The following is a 15,708-nucleotide window of genomic DNA, read 5'->3' on the forward strand; positions in this document are numbered from 1 at the left end:
TCTTCCCCTCACAAACCCGTCAGGTGACCAGCGTATCGTTCCTTTGCACAGCTTTTGCATGTTTGGGATGTGCGAAACCTTTTACTTTTTATCGACCGTGTTACGTAACGCTATCATGAGCCGATATAATCGTCTTTGTGTACTAATCGCCTTTTGTTTGTTTAATCCTTCACCGTTATTTTGTGATTGACCGTTACATTCATAACGAGGCTTATCCGGTCTGGCCTAACCGTATATAACGGTCCTCGATTACGCTTCAAAATCAAATTGATGGATTACAGAAGAATTAGCTGTACTTCTGTGAGAGGAAATAATTTTTGTCTCGTTTGCCTCACAGTCTGAAATGGGAAAGCGTACATCTTGGGACACCAACGGGACACGAATTCCTGCCTTTCAGGAAAAGAAATAAAGGAGAGACAGGACGGAGAGAGAGAGAAAAAAAAGTTTGATAAACAAACAGGAAAGCCACATGAAGAGGTTACATTATAATGGTTATCCCATGGAGCTACAGCTCTATGGTTATCCCAAGTGCCAATTTTCTGAGATGGGCCACTTTTTTGTCTACCTGCATTACCAGTAGTTTGCGCATAAAGCAAAACTCCGATTCAGGAATTCCCCGTATTGAAAGCTCACGTGATTACCAGCAAACAAGTCACATGACATACCCCCTAGTGCGTTTCTCGTAACTTCGCTATTTCATCATACGTCCAAGCTTTTTCGATTTGATAACTCAGCTTCATTGTTACGAAATATGTAATTTGATACATCCACCCCTGAATTGCTTAGTCACTATTGTTTTTTCCAGCTTTTGGATATTTTTCACCATCTCCCTCTTTCCCCCTCTCTCAATCCTATTCAGCAGGATTATATTCAAATACAGTTGCACAGTCGCGCGCTTATAGGTCAATGTTCTTATGTTATCGAGATGAGAGTTTATTTGTAAACAATGCTCAAAGTATCCATATTACATTTAGAAAGCATTAATCTGTTAATTCGTTTCGTAAAGAAAGGATTCGATACATATTTGTACCATGTATGAGGCGGTATTGAATATTAATGATGATAATTGTGAAACTAGGCGAAGAAGTATGTCTTAATTGTGAAATCTCCCAAGTAGGCTTCTTGACGCACCGTGATCTAATCCATCAATCAAAATTCGCTGAGAAAGACACTCCCCTTTTTGGTAGATGTGATTGGTCGACGGTTACGTCGCTTGCTTTCATATGCAAATGAGAAAAATATCAACACTGCATGCACGCGATACATGACGGAACGAACGTACACAAGTACGAACGAACGCAATCTACGGTACGAGCGAGCATGTCGTACATACACAGTGGGTAGTAGTTAGGAGAGTTGAGGAATGAAAACAAAGCGTTGCTGCACGAGATCTCTGCGCGTGCACGTTGTGTATGTTATGTACACGTTTTAATCTACAGAAATTTCTTACTACGCCATAGATCAAATGAGCGTTCATCGTGTTTTACTTAATTTCATAGCAGTTCTAGCGTGGAACGTCGCCAAATCGTGCATGGATTTCACTCGTGGACTTTAGCTTGGAGTCTACATAACCCTTCGATCGTAGCCAGCTATCCTGGAAGCCGGGATATTGCCAGCAAAATTTGGCTCCAATTTTTGTGGTATGAGTACATGGAACTTACGACCAGAGATGTCAGTGGTACGTGTGCTTCTGTTTACACTATTCTTCCATACAATGCTGATAAAGGTCTCTCACTCAGTCCAGCCTCATGGTTCTTGCTACCTGAGTTCAACATGGTCGCTATTTACGGCCTTTTTTTCCTTGAAAATCATATTTGAAAACTTCAAATTACCAATAGGATTTTGACATCGTTTTACGAACTCATAACAGTCTGCAACAAATTCTATCGAAGTTTAATATTGCCAGTGAAATGAAATTGAAATGCGCATGCAGAGATACGAACACATGCACATGGTTTTGTTATTGTTATGAATGGGAACCATTATTGAAAGGCAACGTGTCAGGGTTGCGGGCCGGCGGTCTGTACGTGTACATGTACTTGCCATGTGGGCCAGGCTGTCGGGACATGGGGTTGTGCTTCATGCGAGATACAAATTTAAATCGTGGATGAGTTTTAGTTTATTTTGTTTGTGTTAATATTACCAGTAACTAGCTGGTGGTTGTTAGAACTATATAGTTATAGTACAAGTGGGCTTAGCAGACATCCGAATAATATTACACTAAAAATTGGCTCAATTTAAAATTTACCTTTGCTTTGGGGTTTCATTCAGCTCTTGATTTCAAACTTAGACATAGAATCTATTTACTTTTCTTTGATGCTGACAAAGATTTAAAAAAAAATGTCCTCTTAGACTCCATTCTCATGTCAATTACAGAATTGATACAGGATTTGATGATTCTTCCTGCTGCTGTTGCATTCATACCCACTAACTGCAATGCTAATCAAGTCTGCTGCATTCCAAAATCTTACATTGTTAACTTCTTTGTTGAGCCTTTCTGGATAAAGTTGTTAACCTCTAGAGTCTGGAATTACATTTCTTATACCGATGAATGCCATTTGTACATTCAGCTCATTTAGAGATGCAACTTCTATTGTTTGCTTTATAAACTTTCAAGGAGTTTCCTTCGTATCTTTTTCTTTTGCCCCATTTTGGTGGCAGCGGTGGGATGTTTGAAGCTTCACACTGCTGTAGGTATGAACAAAAAATTAATTTTTTTTTTTTAAGCGAACACAATAAAGTGTTGTCTGGAGATGCTGAATGTATTTAAACGTTAATGCAATTACATGTAGACTTGCAGTTAGTAGTGCAATGCCAAATTTCTTTTTAGTAGGCTTTTAAATTTTTTCGAGGGGTTTCCTTAGAAATTCATACTTTTTTATCTTTTCCATGTAAATTCATTGCCTTTTCGTTTTCATATAAATTTTATTTTTGATTAATTCATTCCTTTTTCATTTTCCACTTTTTGATGGCAGCAGTGGGATGTTGAAGCATTGCACTGCTGTATAGGTATAGAAAAAAAACCTCACATTTTTTTTAAAAGCAAACACAATATGATAGGTGGCATCTAAACAGAAATTGATATTAATGCGTTACGTTTATTAGTCTTGCAGTTACTACATGTACAGTAGGTCAATGCCAAATTTCGTTTTAATAGGCTTTTTAATTTTTCAAGGGGTTTCCTTATAAATTCATACCTTTTTCTTTTTCATATAAATTCATACATTTTTCATTTTCATATAAATTTAATTTTCATAAATTCATTCCTTTTTCATTTTCCCCCTTTTGGTGGCAGCGGTGGGATGTTTTTGAAGCATTGCACTGCTGTATTGGTATTAAAAAAACTGACTTCTTTTTTTAAAGCAAACACAATATAATAAGTGGCATCTGAAATTCTGAACTGAAAATATTAATTAGTCTTGCAGTTAGTACTTTAATGCCAAATTTCTTTTTTAATAGTTCTACTAGGATGCAAATGCTTTTTATACATTCAAGAGGGTTTTCATTATCCATACCTTTCTCTTTTTCATGTGAATTCATACCTTTTTCTTTTTCCCCTTTTTGGTGGCAGCAGTGGGATGTTGATTGAAGCACTGCACTGCCTGTTTTTTTTTTTTATTGAACGTTTTTTTTTTAAGCAAGCACAATATAGAAAGGGTATCTGAACATGCTGAATGAATAAAAGTTAAATGCATGTTAATTTGCTTGCAGTTAGTAGTGCAGTGCCCAATTCTTTTTATTTTATAGACTTGGATAAATGACTTTTAAACTTTCAAGAGGTTTTCATATATATCCATTCATACATTTTTCTTTATCATGTAAATTCATTCCTGTTTTTTCCATCTTTATCATGTAAATTCATTCCTGTTTTTTCCATCTAAATTCAGACCTTTTCTTTTACCAATTTGGTGGCAGCAGTGTGATGTTTGTTTGTGTTCTTTTTTTTTCTTTTTTTTTAATCACTGCATTGCTGTAGATAGAAAAAAGAATCCTGAAAGTTTTTTTTTCTTTTAAAGAAAACGCAATAGAAGTGTCTGAATATGCTGAATATATTATGCAGTTGTTAGTGCATTGCCCAATTTTTCTTTAAATACTCAAATAATTGAGATATGACTAGCTAACATTTCCATGACTACACATACAGTAGTTATTAAAAAGAGTGCACTATGCCAATAAAGAAGAAATATCCAGTCACAGACTTTAGAATTTGCAGATAGGCCTACATGTTCAATGAATGTAGACTCATTAAAAGTTGGTTCTGTGAGCAATAGGTAAATGGTTCCATAGATTGAATGTACTTAAATGTACTTAATGTTAAGTAATAAGTATACAATTTTTGTACTTTAGTTAGCCTATTCAATTTTGATATTCTTTGTTACATTGTTAGTTATACAAAACAATGCACTTAGTTTTGCTCAGTAGTACTTAACTAGAAGTGAATTAAAAATATAGGCAGCTTTAGACTGTGTAGTTTGGCTTATATTTATGCATAACATGTACATGTAAGACTATATGTAAAGGCATATTTTGCTTTAATTTTGAAAACATATAGAAAATGGGAAGATGAAATTGAATTTATTTTTTAAATCTGCATGATTGCTCTTTTTGATTTAAAATATGTCTTGACTACCGTTTTGTGGAAAAGTAGAGGGCCTATGTATTTTATTGGGATATTTCTCTTTTTTTTCAAGATTTGTATGAAAACCAAAGCAATTATTCATTAAGGAGCTGAAATGTACAATCACAGAAATATACAATGTAGATTACTGTGTACCATGCAAATATTACATGTACATGATTGATTTAATGTAAAATATTATTTGCACCAGATGATAGCAAAAAATTCTATGAAACTGCACTCTTTTTACCGTGTGCACCCAAATTTCATTCATTGTTTCACCAGCATATTCATGCATACATTATACAAAAATCATTTGTAATTTGAATGTGAAAAGTGATCCTGTTCCTCCTGTACACAAATCACTGCAATGAATTGTGCTGTCATTTTTTTCTTCTCCATAATTTCTTGGTTCTTTTTCCGCATTGTGAAAGCTACGTGTATGAGTAATTTTTGTACCCATTCCTCTTTTTCACTTATCCTACATGTTTAACCAGGTTTTTTTCAAATAAATTTGATATCTCACAATGATTCACTTAAGTACATTTCTTTTTCATTCATTGATTAATGAATATACATGTAAATCTACCAATATAACATTCATTCACTCACAGTTTGTTATTATTATTATCATTTAGTATTTGCAGTAGTCAGGGTACCATGGGGTTAGCCCTCCTTTGCAAGGTACTGTAGTATTGGGACTGGAGCAGCATAGGAAATACATGAGGATGATGGGCAATTTCGCTCTGATGACAGCCCAAATTGCCCCTAAAATTCCCCCAAAATGCATGCTTTGGGGGTGAACCATTCTTTGTAGAGTCGCCCCATGATCTGTTCCAAACAATATTCAAGATTAGTTTATCAATATTTTATAGCAGAAGAATAATATTTACTTTTACTGCACAATTACCGGTACTTTTTACCCCCAAAAGTAGCCCTTCAAATGAAAGAAATAGCCCCTAAAAATAGAAATTATTTCCTTCCCTGGACTTGATCCTGAGGTGGGACTGTGTCTGGAGGGGCTACATGTAGACCATAGCCCACTCTTTGCAAAACATACATGTATCATGGAGCTATAGCTCCATGCATGTATAGGCAATAAACACAGAAGCAGGCCAAGGATAATCCAGTATTGTCAGTTGGGTCAAGGGACGTCTTAGCCCAAACTTTTGTTGGACCATTAAACAAAAATAAAAAAAAAGGAAAAGGGTGAGTTAAAAACGCACATGTAAGAATACACTTCATTTTCACCTTGCACCCAGCCATTGCTTTTTATTTCCTGCATTAACGGGGAATTTGACAGCATATATTTCACAAGTTCCGATCATGTGTAATGTAGGCCTACTTTGTACACATGCACATGTATGTACTTTGTCTCTCTCTCTCTCTCTCTCTATGTTAGACTTCTCATAAGATTTTGTGTTCAATGTTTACATTTCAACATTGAAGTGAACATGCTTCAATTTCTACACAGTATTTTAGGCCTACTGGGTTTGTTATTTGTAGACACACATTCCCCCCAAAAGTGTATTTTCAGACTGATTGAGCTGGACGAGTGCACTGAAGCTTCTCCCTTACCTGACACCGCAGGTTGGAACCTGCGCTACAATCAGGGCTCCACACTCACCCTTTTTTTCTCCTGGTCCAACCTGTTTATGTCAGGCCAGTAGATACCCATTTTCCCCATTTTTTACTGGTCCAAACCTAAAATTGACTGGCCCCCCCAAAATAAAGAAAAACATAAAAAAGTCTTGAGTTTATTTTGCTGTCTTTGCCCCCCCCCCCCTCCAAAAAAGAAAAAGAAAATACAACAAACGGTACACACAACATAATTCATAAGAGCCATTTATCAAATTTGGATAGATCTAGCCATTTTTTAAGATACCAGAGCCATTTTTAAATTTACAAAATCGGAGAAAATATCAGTCAGATATATTTCTTACTGGTCATGTCGGACCAGTAAATCTAGCTATTTCTGAAAACTTAGTGGCCCGACAGCAATTTTTAGTGGTCTGGGACCATCGGACCAGTGCCAGTGACGTGCGCTGGCTACATTACATATAGACTTATCTCAAGCCCCACTTATGGATTAAACTTGTGTCGGGAATGGTTTGTGTCGGTAGACTATCATATACCCACCCATGTACATGTAACGCTTGGACCACTAAATATGAAGCTTACAATGTTTGCTTGCAATGTGAATTGTTTATTTGGGGGTAGATCGTTGGAAAATGTGAGGGGTTTTTTTCCCCTCAATGATCAATATCAGATTATCAGTATTAATTCTGGGTACCGGGTATTCATATATAGAGGCTACTAGCAGGATAGCAGCATAAATTGCCACAAGATTTTCCTTGGTGCATTGGATAGAAATCTTGATGATACATGTATATGTATAGGATTTAAGTTACAGTAATGCCTGCTAGTGCAGTTTACCTGTTCATGCATGCATGAACATGGCTTGAGGGTTTCGTGTGAACATGGCTTAAGACTAGTTCTACTACATGAAAGTACATTGAACTGCAGGAAATTCACATGAACATCGTATACAGGAAATAGACATGGAGATGACTTTTGATTGCCCTAGTTATTTTTTAATTTAATGATCAGTGGATAAAACATGTAGACATATATATTTTCAAGTTTGAATTCAGTGCCAGACATAGTGAAGGATCAGATCAGAAAATGTATTTTGCCTGAAACATATGATTTGAAATCTGATTTACAGTGTATAGGCCTGTGGGTAAAGTTAATTGTCTGCAAGCTGTTAAAAAGGTTGTACTGTTATTGATACATGTATGTTAATATACACGTTTACAGAACAGAGAAACCACTTACAAAACCAGGATGTGTACATTCGCTGAACATACATTATGTGCGTGTGTGTAGTATGTACATGTAAACCACAATGTTTCAGGAAGAATTGAATGGAAAAATATGAGTTAAAGGAAAATATCTGTAAAGTATTACCTGTTATTATAAAGATTGTTCCATTGTCAAATGGTAAACAAATTATCCTTAAGAGTTAAATGTACTATGGAAGAGATTAATGTAGGTCACCCTTTATGAGGTTGGTGCCTTTTGCGTTACATATCTACATTGTAGAGCCTCCATGGCCCTTACCATACTTGCTAAGTGTGGCACTTCTTTGATTCAAAATCCTCCATCTCTAAATGGCCAAGTCCACCCAAGAAAAAAGGTTTGTAAATAAAAAGAAAACGTACATACAAAACACTGGAAATCTCAAAATCAGATAAATTTAGAAAATAAGAAAGTCATTAATTTTGAAGTTTTGCTTATTTGCAAAAAGCAGTGATTAAATTCACAGGCAGTGTATATGTTTTAGTTAATTTTACATTTCTCTCATTTTTTTTACCAGGACGAATACCACCCGTTTATAGAGGCGGTACTGCCTCGTGTCAAAGGATTCTCCTATATATGGTTCAACCTTCAAGCAAGGAAACGGAGGCACTACAAGAAACATGAAAAGCGAATGACCCCCATGGAGGAGAGAGTCGTCAAGGAGGAGCTCATGAACGACAAACCCGAACTCAAGCAGAAATGGGCGTCGCGGTTGCTCGCCAAACTGCGGAAGGACATCCGCCCGGAGTGCCGGGAGAACTTTGTCCTGAGCGTGACGGGCAAGAAGCCCCCCATGTGCATTCTGAGCAACCCCGATCAAAAGGGAAAGATGAGGCGGATTGACTGCCTGAGGCAGGCCGATAAGGTCTGGAGGTTGGACTTGGTTATGGTGGTGCTCTTCAAAGCCATCCCGTTGGAGAGTACGGACGGGGAAAGACTCGTGAAATCGCCGAACTGTACAAACCATACGTTATGTGTGCAGCCCCATCATATGGGGGTTAGTGTGCGAGAGTTGGACATGTACCTTGCGAACTTCATTATGCAGTCACCTGGTAAGTACTCTCCATTAATCTACCTTAGGTGGTGTTTCACAAAACTGTTCGTAGAGTTACGCAACATGCGACTGGAATATATTCTCATATGCTTTTCACATTGCATTTCCTTAATCCCATACTATCCTTAACCCCGGACTGTCCTTAACCCCATACTATATTTTTTTGGATTCACACTGTCTTTCTTAACCCCATACTATCTGCGTAGCCTGGGTTAACGCCTTAACCCCGTACTATCCCACAGCTCATGAATATTGATTATTTTACCATACAGAGCGTGATTAACGTGCAATTTCAACTTCTGTGATTGGCTAAGGCTTAGCCCTGTTTCGTTTCACACTGCATCTCTTAGCACCGCAATTGTGGTGCTAGCACCACAATAAGCCGGCTAACCCTGCTTTTTTGCAGGGCCAGATAGTACCGTACTATTTACCGTGCTAGCCCACTTTGCTAAAACGTGTGAAAACGAAGTGGGCTAAGCTTAACCCCGGGAAATTGGTGGGGCTAAGGCCCACCAATTTCCCGGGGTTAAGGGAAAAAAGTACAGTGTGAAAAGCATATTACAATGTAGTTGTTAAAGTCGGACACATACATGTTCAGTATCATCTACATGTAGCACAAGAAAGAATCACCAGTTGTACATAAAGTCATGCCTAAACTTACATTTGATGTGTACACGAACAACTTAATGAAACAGAAGTGGTTTATAATCCATGGTGTTGACATTGGTTAATGCAGATTTCATGCCAACACCATACATGTAGAACTTTGCCATCTCTTTAAATTAGAATGGCATCGCAAGTAATTTTCACACCTTATCGTTCATTCTTTTATTCACTCACTCACCAACTCAATCAATCAATCACCAAAGGGTTAAAAGTTTCAATAATGTGGTAATAAGAACAAGTTTGTATTTGGTGTATTAACGGAAATGAGTCTCTGTCAGGGTTGTAATCACAGACGTTTTTCAGTGTTGGTTTAAAAATCACCCGACACCTTTCCACAGAGTTAAGGGAGGATTACCAGATTCGTCTGTTATCATTTTTTCTCTGTTATTGAGGAAATATATGTAAGTACCAGTTTGGCAGGTGAAATATTAGGCAGTGGCGAGTGCTGCACCAGCCCTAGTTTGCTCAATCTCGAGATTTTAGCCCGATCGACCCTCTTCGCGATTAATCTCGAGATTCAAGAAACCCCGTCTCTACCAGCGCAAGAAGAGCAATTCATGCTTGAGCGAGGCATCGATGCTTTATGGTGTGACGCTGTGAATAAATAATCGCAAGTTCGTCTGCACCTGCGATTTAGCGGGATAATTTGTAAATAGCGCGTTATTTTGCAAATAATCCTATTGACCTGGGATTGCAATCTCAAGATTAATCCAGCGAACTATCCCGATGATTGCGTCTCCATTACAAATAATCTTGAGATTGTTCAGATCGGGATAATTTACCGCATCAGAAATAGCGAACTAATTTGAAAACTCTGGCTGGTGCAGACGGCCCTATTGTATTGAGTGCTGGTTCCGACTGGTGCTGGCCAGTGTAGTGACAATACTGGTCATTCATACATTATGGAAATGCGTTAGGGAGTCAGAACCACCACTAAAACATCTGTGGGAACAATCTTGAGACACAAAATATACCAATACAATGTTCTACATGTATCTTTGGTTATTGCCACACTAAACTTGAAGTATTACTCTTCTTTCAGTTAACATGCCAAGTGTGCAAACTCCAAACAAAATCAATTCTTGTTTTTTTATCTCATCTCCTTTACTTCTGTTTATTCAAGATATTTCTACAGCTCTTGAAATACAATAGATGTTGAAATATTAATACATTTACATTTATAAGCTATGTAAATACATATGTATAGCGAAGTCCTACACCCACACAATCATATGTAATGGTATTGAGTGTATAGATGTATGTAGGCCTACATGTACATGTATGTGTACGGTATACACCATCCTGAGATCGTTACGGTTAACCATAAATGACTTAATTACATACTCAGTTTTCTACACATAAATCCTTTTCATGGTCTGAATTTGCAGTCTACATGTAGAGGCTCTGATTGGGACTAGTGTTATTGAAACTTTCTCTCACCTACAGTGTACACGTGTGGTAGACTTGTCTCTGGACCCACTTGTTGCTTAAAGCTTTAATCAGGGTTTGTACATGCAGACTATGCATTCATTGTGATTCATCGCTGAAATTCTAATCAATAAAATAAACAAATACTGTTGATCAAATGAATGAGGGTCAAGCAACTATTGTAAGGAGATAAAGGTCACCAAACTTTTCAAAAGTTTGTTGGCCTATAAATAACAACATCCAGATATTAAACGAAAAATGTGTATTACAGCCTCTTAGAATGTGTACATGTATTTTAAGAAGGGCCTTAATTAAAAAAAAGTTTGCAGGACTTGTACATGTAGTATAGTGTACAAATTATTAGATGTCTATTATGCTGAAACTATTGTCTCAATATGGGGTTACTAATTTTGTGTTCCTCATCGTTCGATTGAAGGGTTATAAAAGCATACTGTATTAAACACCATGCCCAATGTGACCTGGGGCCCGTTTCCTAAAGGACTTGCAACTGTTGTAACTTTGCCATTATGGCAACTACCATGGTAACGGGGCTCAGCAGCCAATCAAAATCAAGGTTACCGTGGTAGTTGCCATAATGGCAAAGTTACAGCAGTTGCAAGTCCTTTATGAAACGGGCCGCTGTTTTATACTGTACATGTATGTCAAGTGAGGTAGATCAGGAAGACAGTGTACATGTACAGTGTAGGGAAGATCATACAACTGGATGATTTTGATTTTAACATGATTTTCTTGAAAAATGGAAAAGAAGAGCATGATCTCTGACATCACATTTTCGTATCAATCTGTTGAAGATTAATTTATGATCTACGTGTACTTTGTTCTTTGGATACATGCCCTGAACAAATAGGAGGAAGCTTTTTTTTTTTCTTATGGTATGCATGGTGGTTACATAAAAGTCTGAAACCTACATGTAAGAGTCTTAATTGCATCTGATTCACATCGGACTCTGAAAGCTACGGTTTCGGGTAGGAGAGACCTTAGATTAGAGCTCGGTAAATGGCTGGAAATTTGAGAGAGCTGTTTCTCATCAGCCAGAACTTGCTCAATCACAAGATTCTAGATCCCGATATTAAAGACCTCTTCAGGATTCATCTTTTAAGATGCAAGAAACTCCATCTCCGTCAGGGCAAGTGAGAGGATGCTTGCTTGAGCATGGGATGTGAACTTTTGAGCATGCTCACTGTAGTTAATAGTGTATGATGCAGGGAAACATTACATGGGGGCCCTTGGCACCCTGTAAAATCCCCATTCTTTTCAATGTTAAAGCTACATGTAGGCAGTAAGTTGTGAAAAATAGCACCCCAAAATGGAAAAATATCTTTTTTGCTTGGTGTGATGGTATCCTGGACAATTCATTCCGAGCAAAATTTTGAGTGTGTCTTCACTTGCAAGGTACATGTACATATGTAGCTGGATTATTATCTCAACTTAAAGCTAAATTCCAGTAGTTGCAGTAAACACTGATTTCATGAGAAAGTCTGCAAAACCAGGCTTAATTGTCAGTATATCATCGAGGATCTAGATCTGGTACAGTTACATAAACTGAACTTTGTGAAATCTTGAATTCTACGCTGAAAAATGTTCAGACTGAACTTCCCCAACACAGATAAGCGCACGTGGGACTGTGTATAATTGTAGCTTTGAGCGTCAGGCCCGACGCTCTACCCGAATCCTGTGCTTATTTGCTGATTTCTCAGCAATTACACAATTTCTTCCAGAATCCTTTGGCACATGTGTTTTATTTATACAAACAGACACTTTGGTGGTCATTTCATTGGATTCTATACGAACTCATTTTGATATCGTTACCAAAACTAGCATTTACCTTTAAAGCACACTATTAATATGCAAAATGCATGTAGTGTCCGTGCTTCTGTACGGTAATCCAAAGATTAAATATGATGTACATGTACAATGTAGCACACTTTTCTGGGTTTTTTAAAACAAATTTGTGGGGGGGGGTTCTGATGGGACGTTGAATCATAAATAGCAGGATAACATAAAACTCTGGCTGATGGAAATGGGCCTCTAGAGAAGCCTTGAAGAAAGTTCTCAAGGGTCTTATTGAGAAAAAGATTGACTTCTTGGAAATCATCCTTGGGTCCAACAGGATCCGATGGTTTCTTGGGTTACCATGTGATGAAAATGGAATCTGGTTTATAGGTTTTCATGTGAACTTAGACTTTAATACCACATGTTATTGGGATGTAGATGTGGGTCTTCAAGTTCAGCTCTAGATTATATCTTTTGACATAAATTTCTTTATATTTTCTTCTCATCTGGCTGTCTGCTCTGCCAGATACATGTATCTTTGCTCCAAACAATCTGAAATTGAGTCTGTGTTTGCACAGACTATAGTAGAGCCTGCATGCATCGAGGTGGGATACATTTTCACATCATCCCATATTTTTCAAAACCGTCCAACGTTTTTTAATGATGAAATCTCAAAAGCCTACAAATGAAACTTTAATCCAGTGTTTATAAGTAACTTTTCTGAGGCGAATGCAACAAACCTTAAGAAATACAGTTGCCTCTGAATTCCTACAAGCAACAATGTGCAATATTCAGGATGACAGCACATGTCTTGTATTGCATTCTGGTTGAATAGGAGAAGGCCTTCAGCGTGCATGACGCAGGAGTGATGCAAGAATACTCCACCTCCACCGTCCCTCTTGAGCTTTGGCGAGCCTGCTGATATCCAGCACATGGTGTGGGTGTTGTTTGAGTGTGTGGAAGGGTTAACAGGCTCGTCCTTCCCCAGGGCCCGCAACATTTCCTGCAGTCATTCACCACTTCCCAGTTCCCTATTTCCTACATTTCCACTTGGACCTCTCTTTCCTGAGAGCCTCCGTCTCCCCCAGGGAATGGCATGGCTCAGCTCAGAGGAGAGCGATAGATAAGAAGGGAAAGGTGTGTTTGTGAAACAGACACAGAGAGAGAGAGAATGAAAGAAAGGGAGGGGAGGAGAATGGGAGAGAGAGAGAGTTATAGTGTAGTAGGTTTCACGGTACACCATGTATCTTTCTTGGGCAAGTGTTGGTCCTGAAAAGGACCACCCAATCTTGGCGTTTGGACAAGTGTGTTCTTGTCGTCTTCAGGAGAAACACTTGCCCAAGAAAGATACATTGTGTACCGTGAAACCTACTACGCTATTCTTCTTCGCCATGGAAACCTTCAGAAGTTACAAGAGAGAGTACAATAGCGGGAGAAGAGATGGAAGGAGATAGGGAGAGAGAAAGAGAGAGGGTATGGATCAATCAGAGGGAGGAGATATTCACACCAGGCTCCTACGCAGCGGAGGGACAGACAGACAGATGGAGAGAGTCAGATAGAGAGGTGCAGAGATAGATGAAGACAGAGAGAGAGAGAGAGAGAAGGTGGGGTGGGTAGAATGAATGGAAAGAGAGGTGTAAAATATATTCCTGTTACATATTGCATACATACACCTGTGTAATGTAGTTTTTGTGATTTTAATCCGAAGGGGAACTATTGAGGGGGATTCCCACCAGATGCGCATCAAATCACGCCATGTTTGATGGTGTCATCAAAGTCATTAAAGTGTAAAGCGGAAATCAACCTGTGAAGGCTGTTTCATTATACATGTATATGTACTGTAAGTATATAGGCTACAGTATGATGTACCAAGTGATCTTCTAAATTGGTTTAAAGGTCAAGTCCACCCCAGAAAATTGTTGATTTGAATCGATCAAACAAACATAACGCTGCAAATTTCATCGAAATCGGATGTAAAATAAGAAAGTTATGACATTTTTAAGTTTGGCTTATTTTTCACAAAACAGTTAAATGCACAACTCGGCGATATGCAAATGAGAGTCGATGATGTCCACCACTCACTATTTCTTTTGTTTTTTATTGTTTGAATAATACAATATTTCAATTTTTACAGATTTGACAATAAGGACCAACTAAACTTAACCATAAACTGTTAGAATTATGATAATTCCACATGTTCAGGGAGAAATAAAACTTTGTTTCACTTGACAAGGAGGAGAAAATTAGAATATTTCATATAAGATACAAAAGAAATAGTGAGTGGATGATGTCATCAGTCTGCCAATTTGCATACCGAGTCACCGACCAGGATGTGCATATAACTGTTTTGTGAAATTAAACAAAACTTTAAAATTTCATAACTTTCTTATTTTACATCCGATTTTGAGGAAATTTTCAGTGTTATGCTTGTTGGATTTTTTACTTTTTACTGAAAATCAATTTTTCATTGGGGTGGACTTGTCCTTTAACTAAGGGAAACCAGTTCAGAAAAGTAGATGAGAAGTTGAAAGCATGGTTGTACAGCAAATGCATACATGTATTTTGTATCACCATCCATTGGTACATGTAGCTCCATGGTACAATGCTCTTTGTAGTTCTTCATAGGTATTGAATGTGTTAAGCATTGGACAAGTGGATACAAGCTTGTAATTTCATGATTTTGGAGGAAGAATTACGCAGGAGGTACATGTATGTACTTTGAAATGAAATCATAATGTAAATTTCAGATTAAATAATGGGATATTAAAAACATTTTAAAAGTACGTGAAAATTCCTTGAAGTTTTAATTATTTTCATGACAAAAGGACACTTGATTTTTTGTTACTTCTGATTATTCTTGCGTTTGCTCTTGAGTGCAAGTTGAAATACTATTTTAGTCCATGTAACGTTATACATCTTTACTCAGTTTCATTTTGATGTTAATTGCATCTCTGCATTTACATGTAATACCAGTTCCTGATTTCACTCATATCGGCTTATCCAATGGACTTTGATAGTGAAACCTGCGCAAAAGTATACAAGAGTATGAATCTGTAGGCTATACCAATTCACCTTGTCGTTACAAAGGTCATTGACCTTATTTCTTATTCTGTGGAACTGTTGAAGTCACAAGCTGCTCTGCCATTGAGTGACCAATAGGGACTGTTGTAAACAGTGAAATGAAATGAATGAGTTTCCTGGAAATCATTCCTCTGCCAACCCTTGTAAACATCGACAGAGTGGTTTCCAAGAATAAGCCAACCCCAAAGGAATTCTATGATGAAAG

General features: G+C 37.6%; 1 protein-coding gene across 1 annotated transcript; it reads left to right on the plus strand.

The window, feature by feature from the left end:
- The first annotated feature begins 1,430 nt into the window (after positions 1 to 1,430).
- On the plus strand, positions 1,431 to 10,937 carry LOC129271472 (nuclear factor 1-like). Its single transcript, XM_064106743.1, has 3 exons — positions 1,431 to 1,678; positions 7,998 to 8,622; positions 9,104 to 10,937. The coding sequence occupies exons 1-3, from the start codon at positions 1,643 to 1,645 to the stop codon at positions 9,175 to 9,177; spliced, it is 735 nt and encodes a 244-aa protein (XP_063962813.1). The 5' UTR covers positions 1,431 to 1,642; the 3' UTR covers positions 9,178 to 10,937.
- Positions 10,938 to 15,708: the final 4,771 nt, after the last annotated feature.

This window comes from Lytechinus pictus, chromosome 11 (genome assembly GCF_037042905.1).
Source record: "Lytechinus pictus isolate F3 Inbred chromosome 11, Lp3.0, whole genome shotgun sequence".
NCBI classification, from domain to species: Eukaryota; Metazoa; Echinodermata; class Echinoidea; order Temnopleuroida; family Toxopneustidae; genus Lytechinus; species Lytechinus pictus.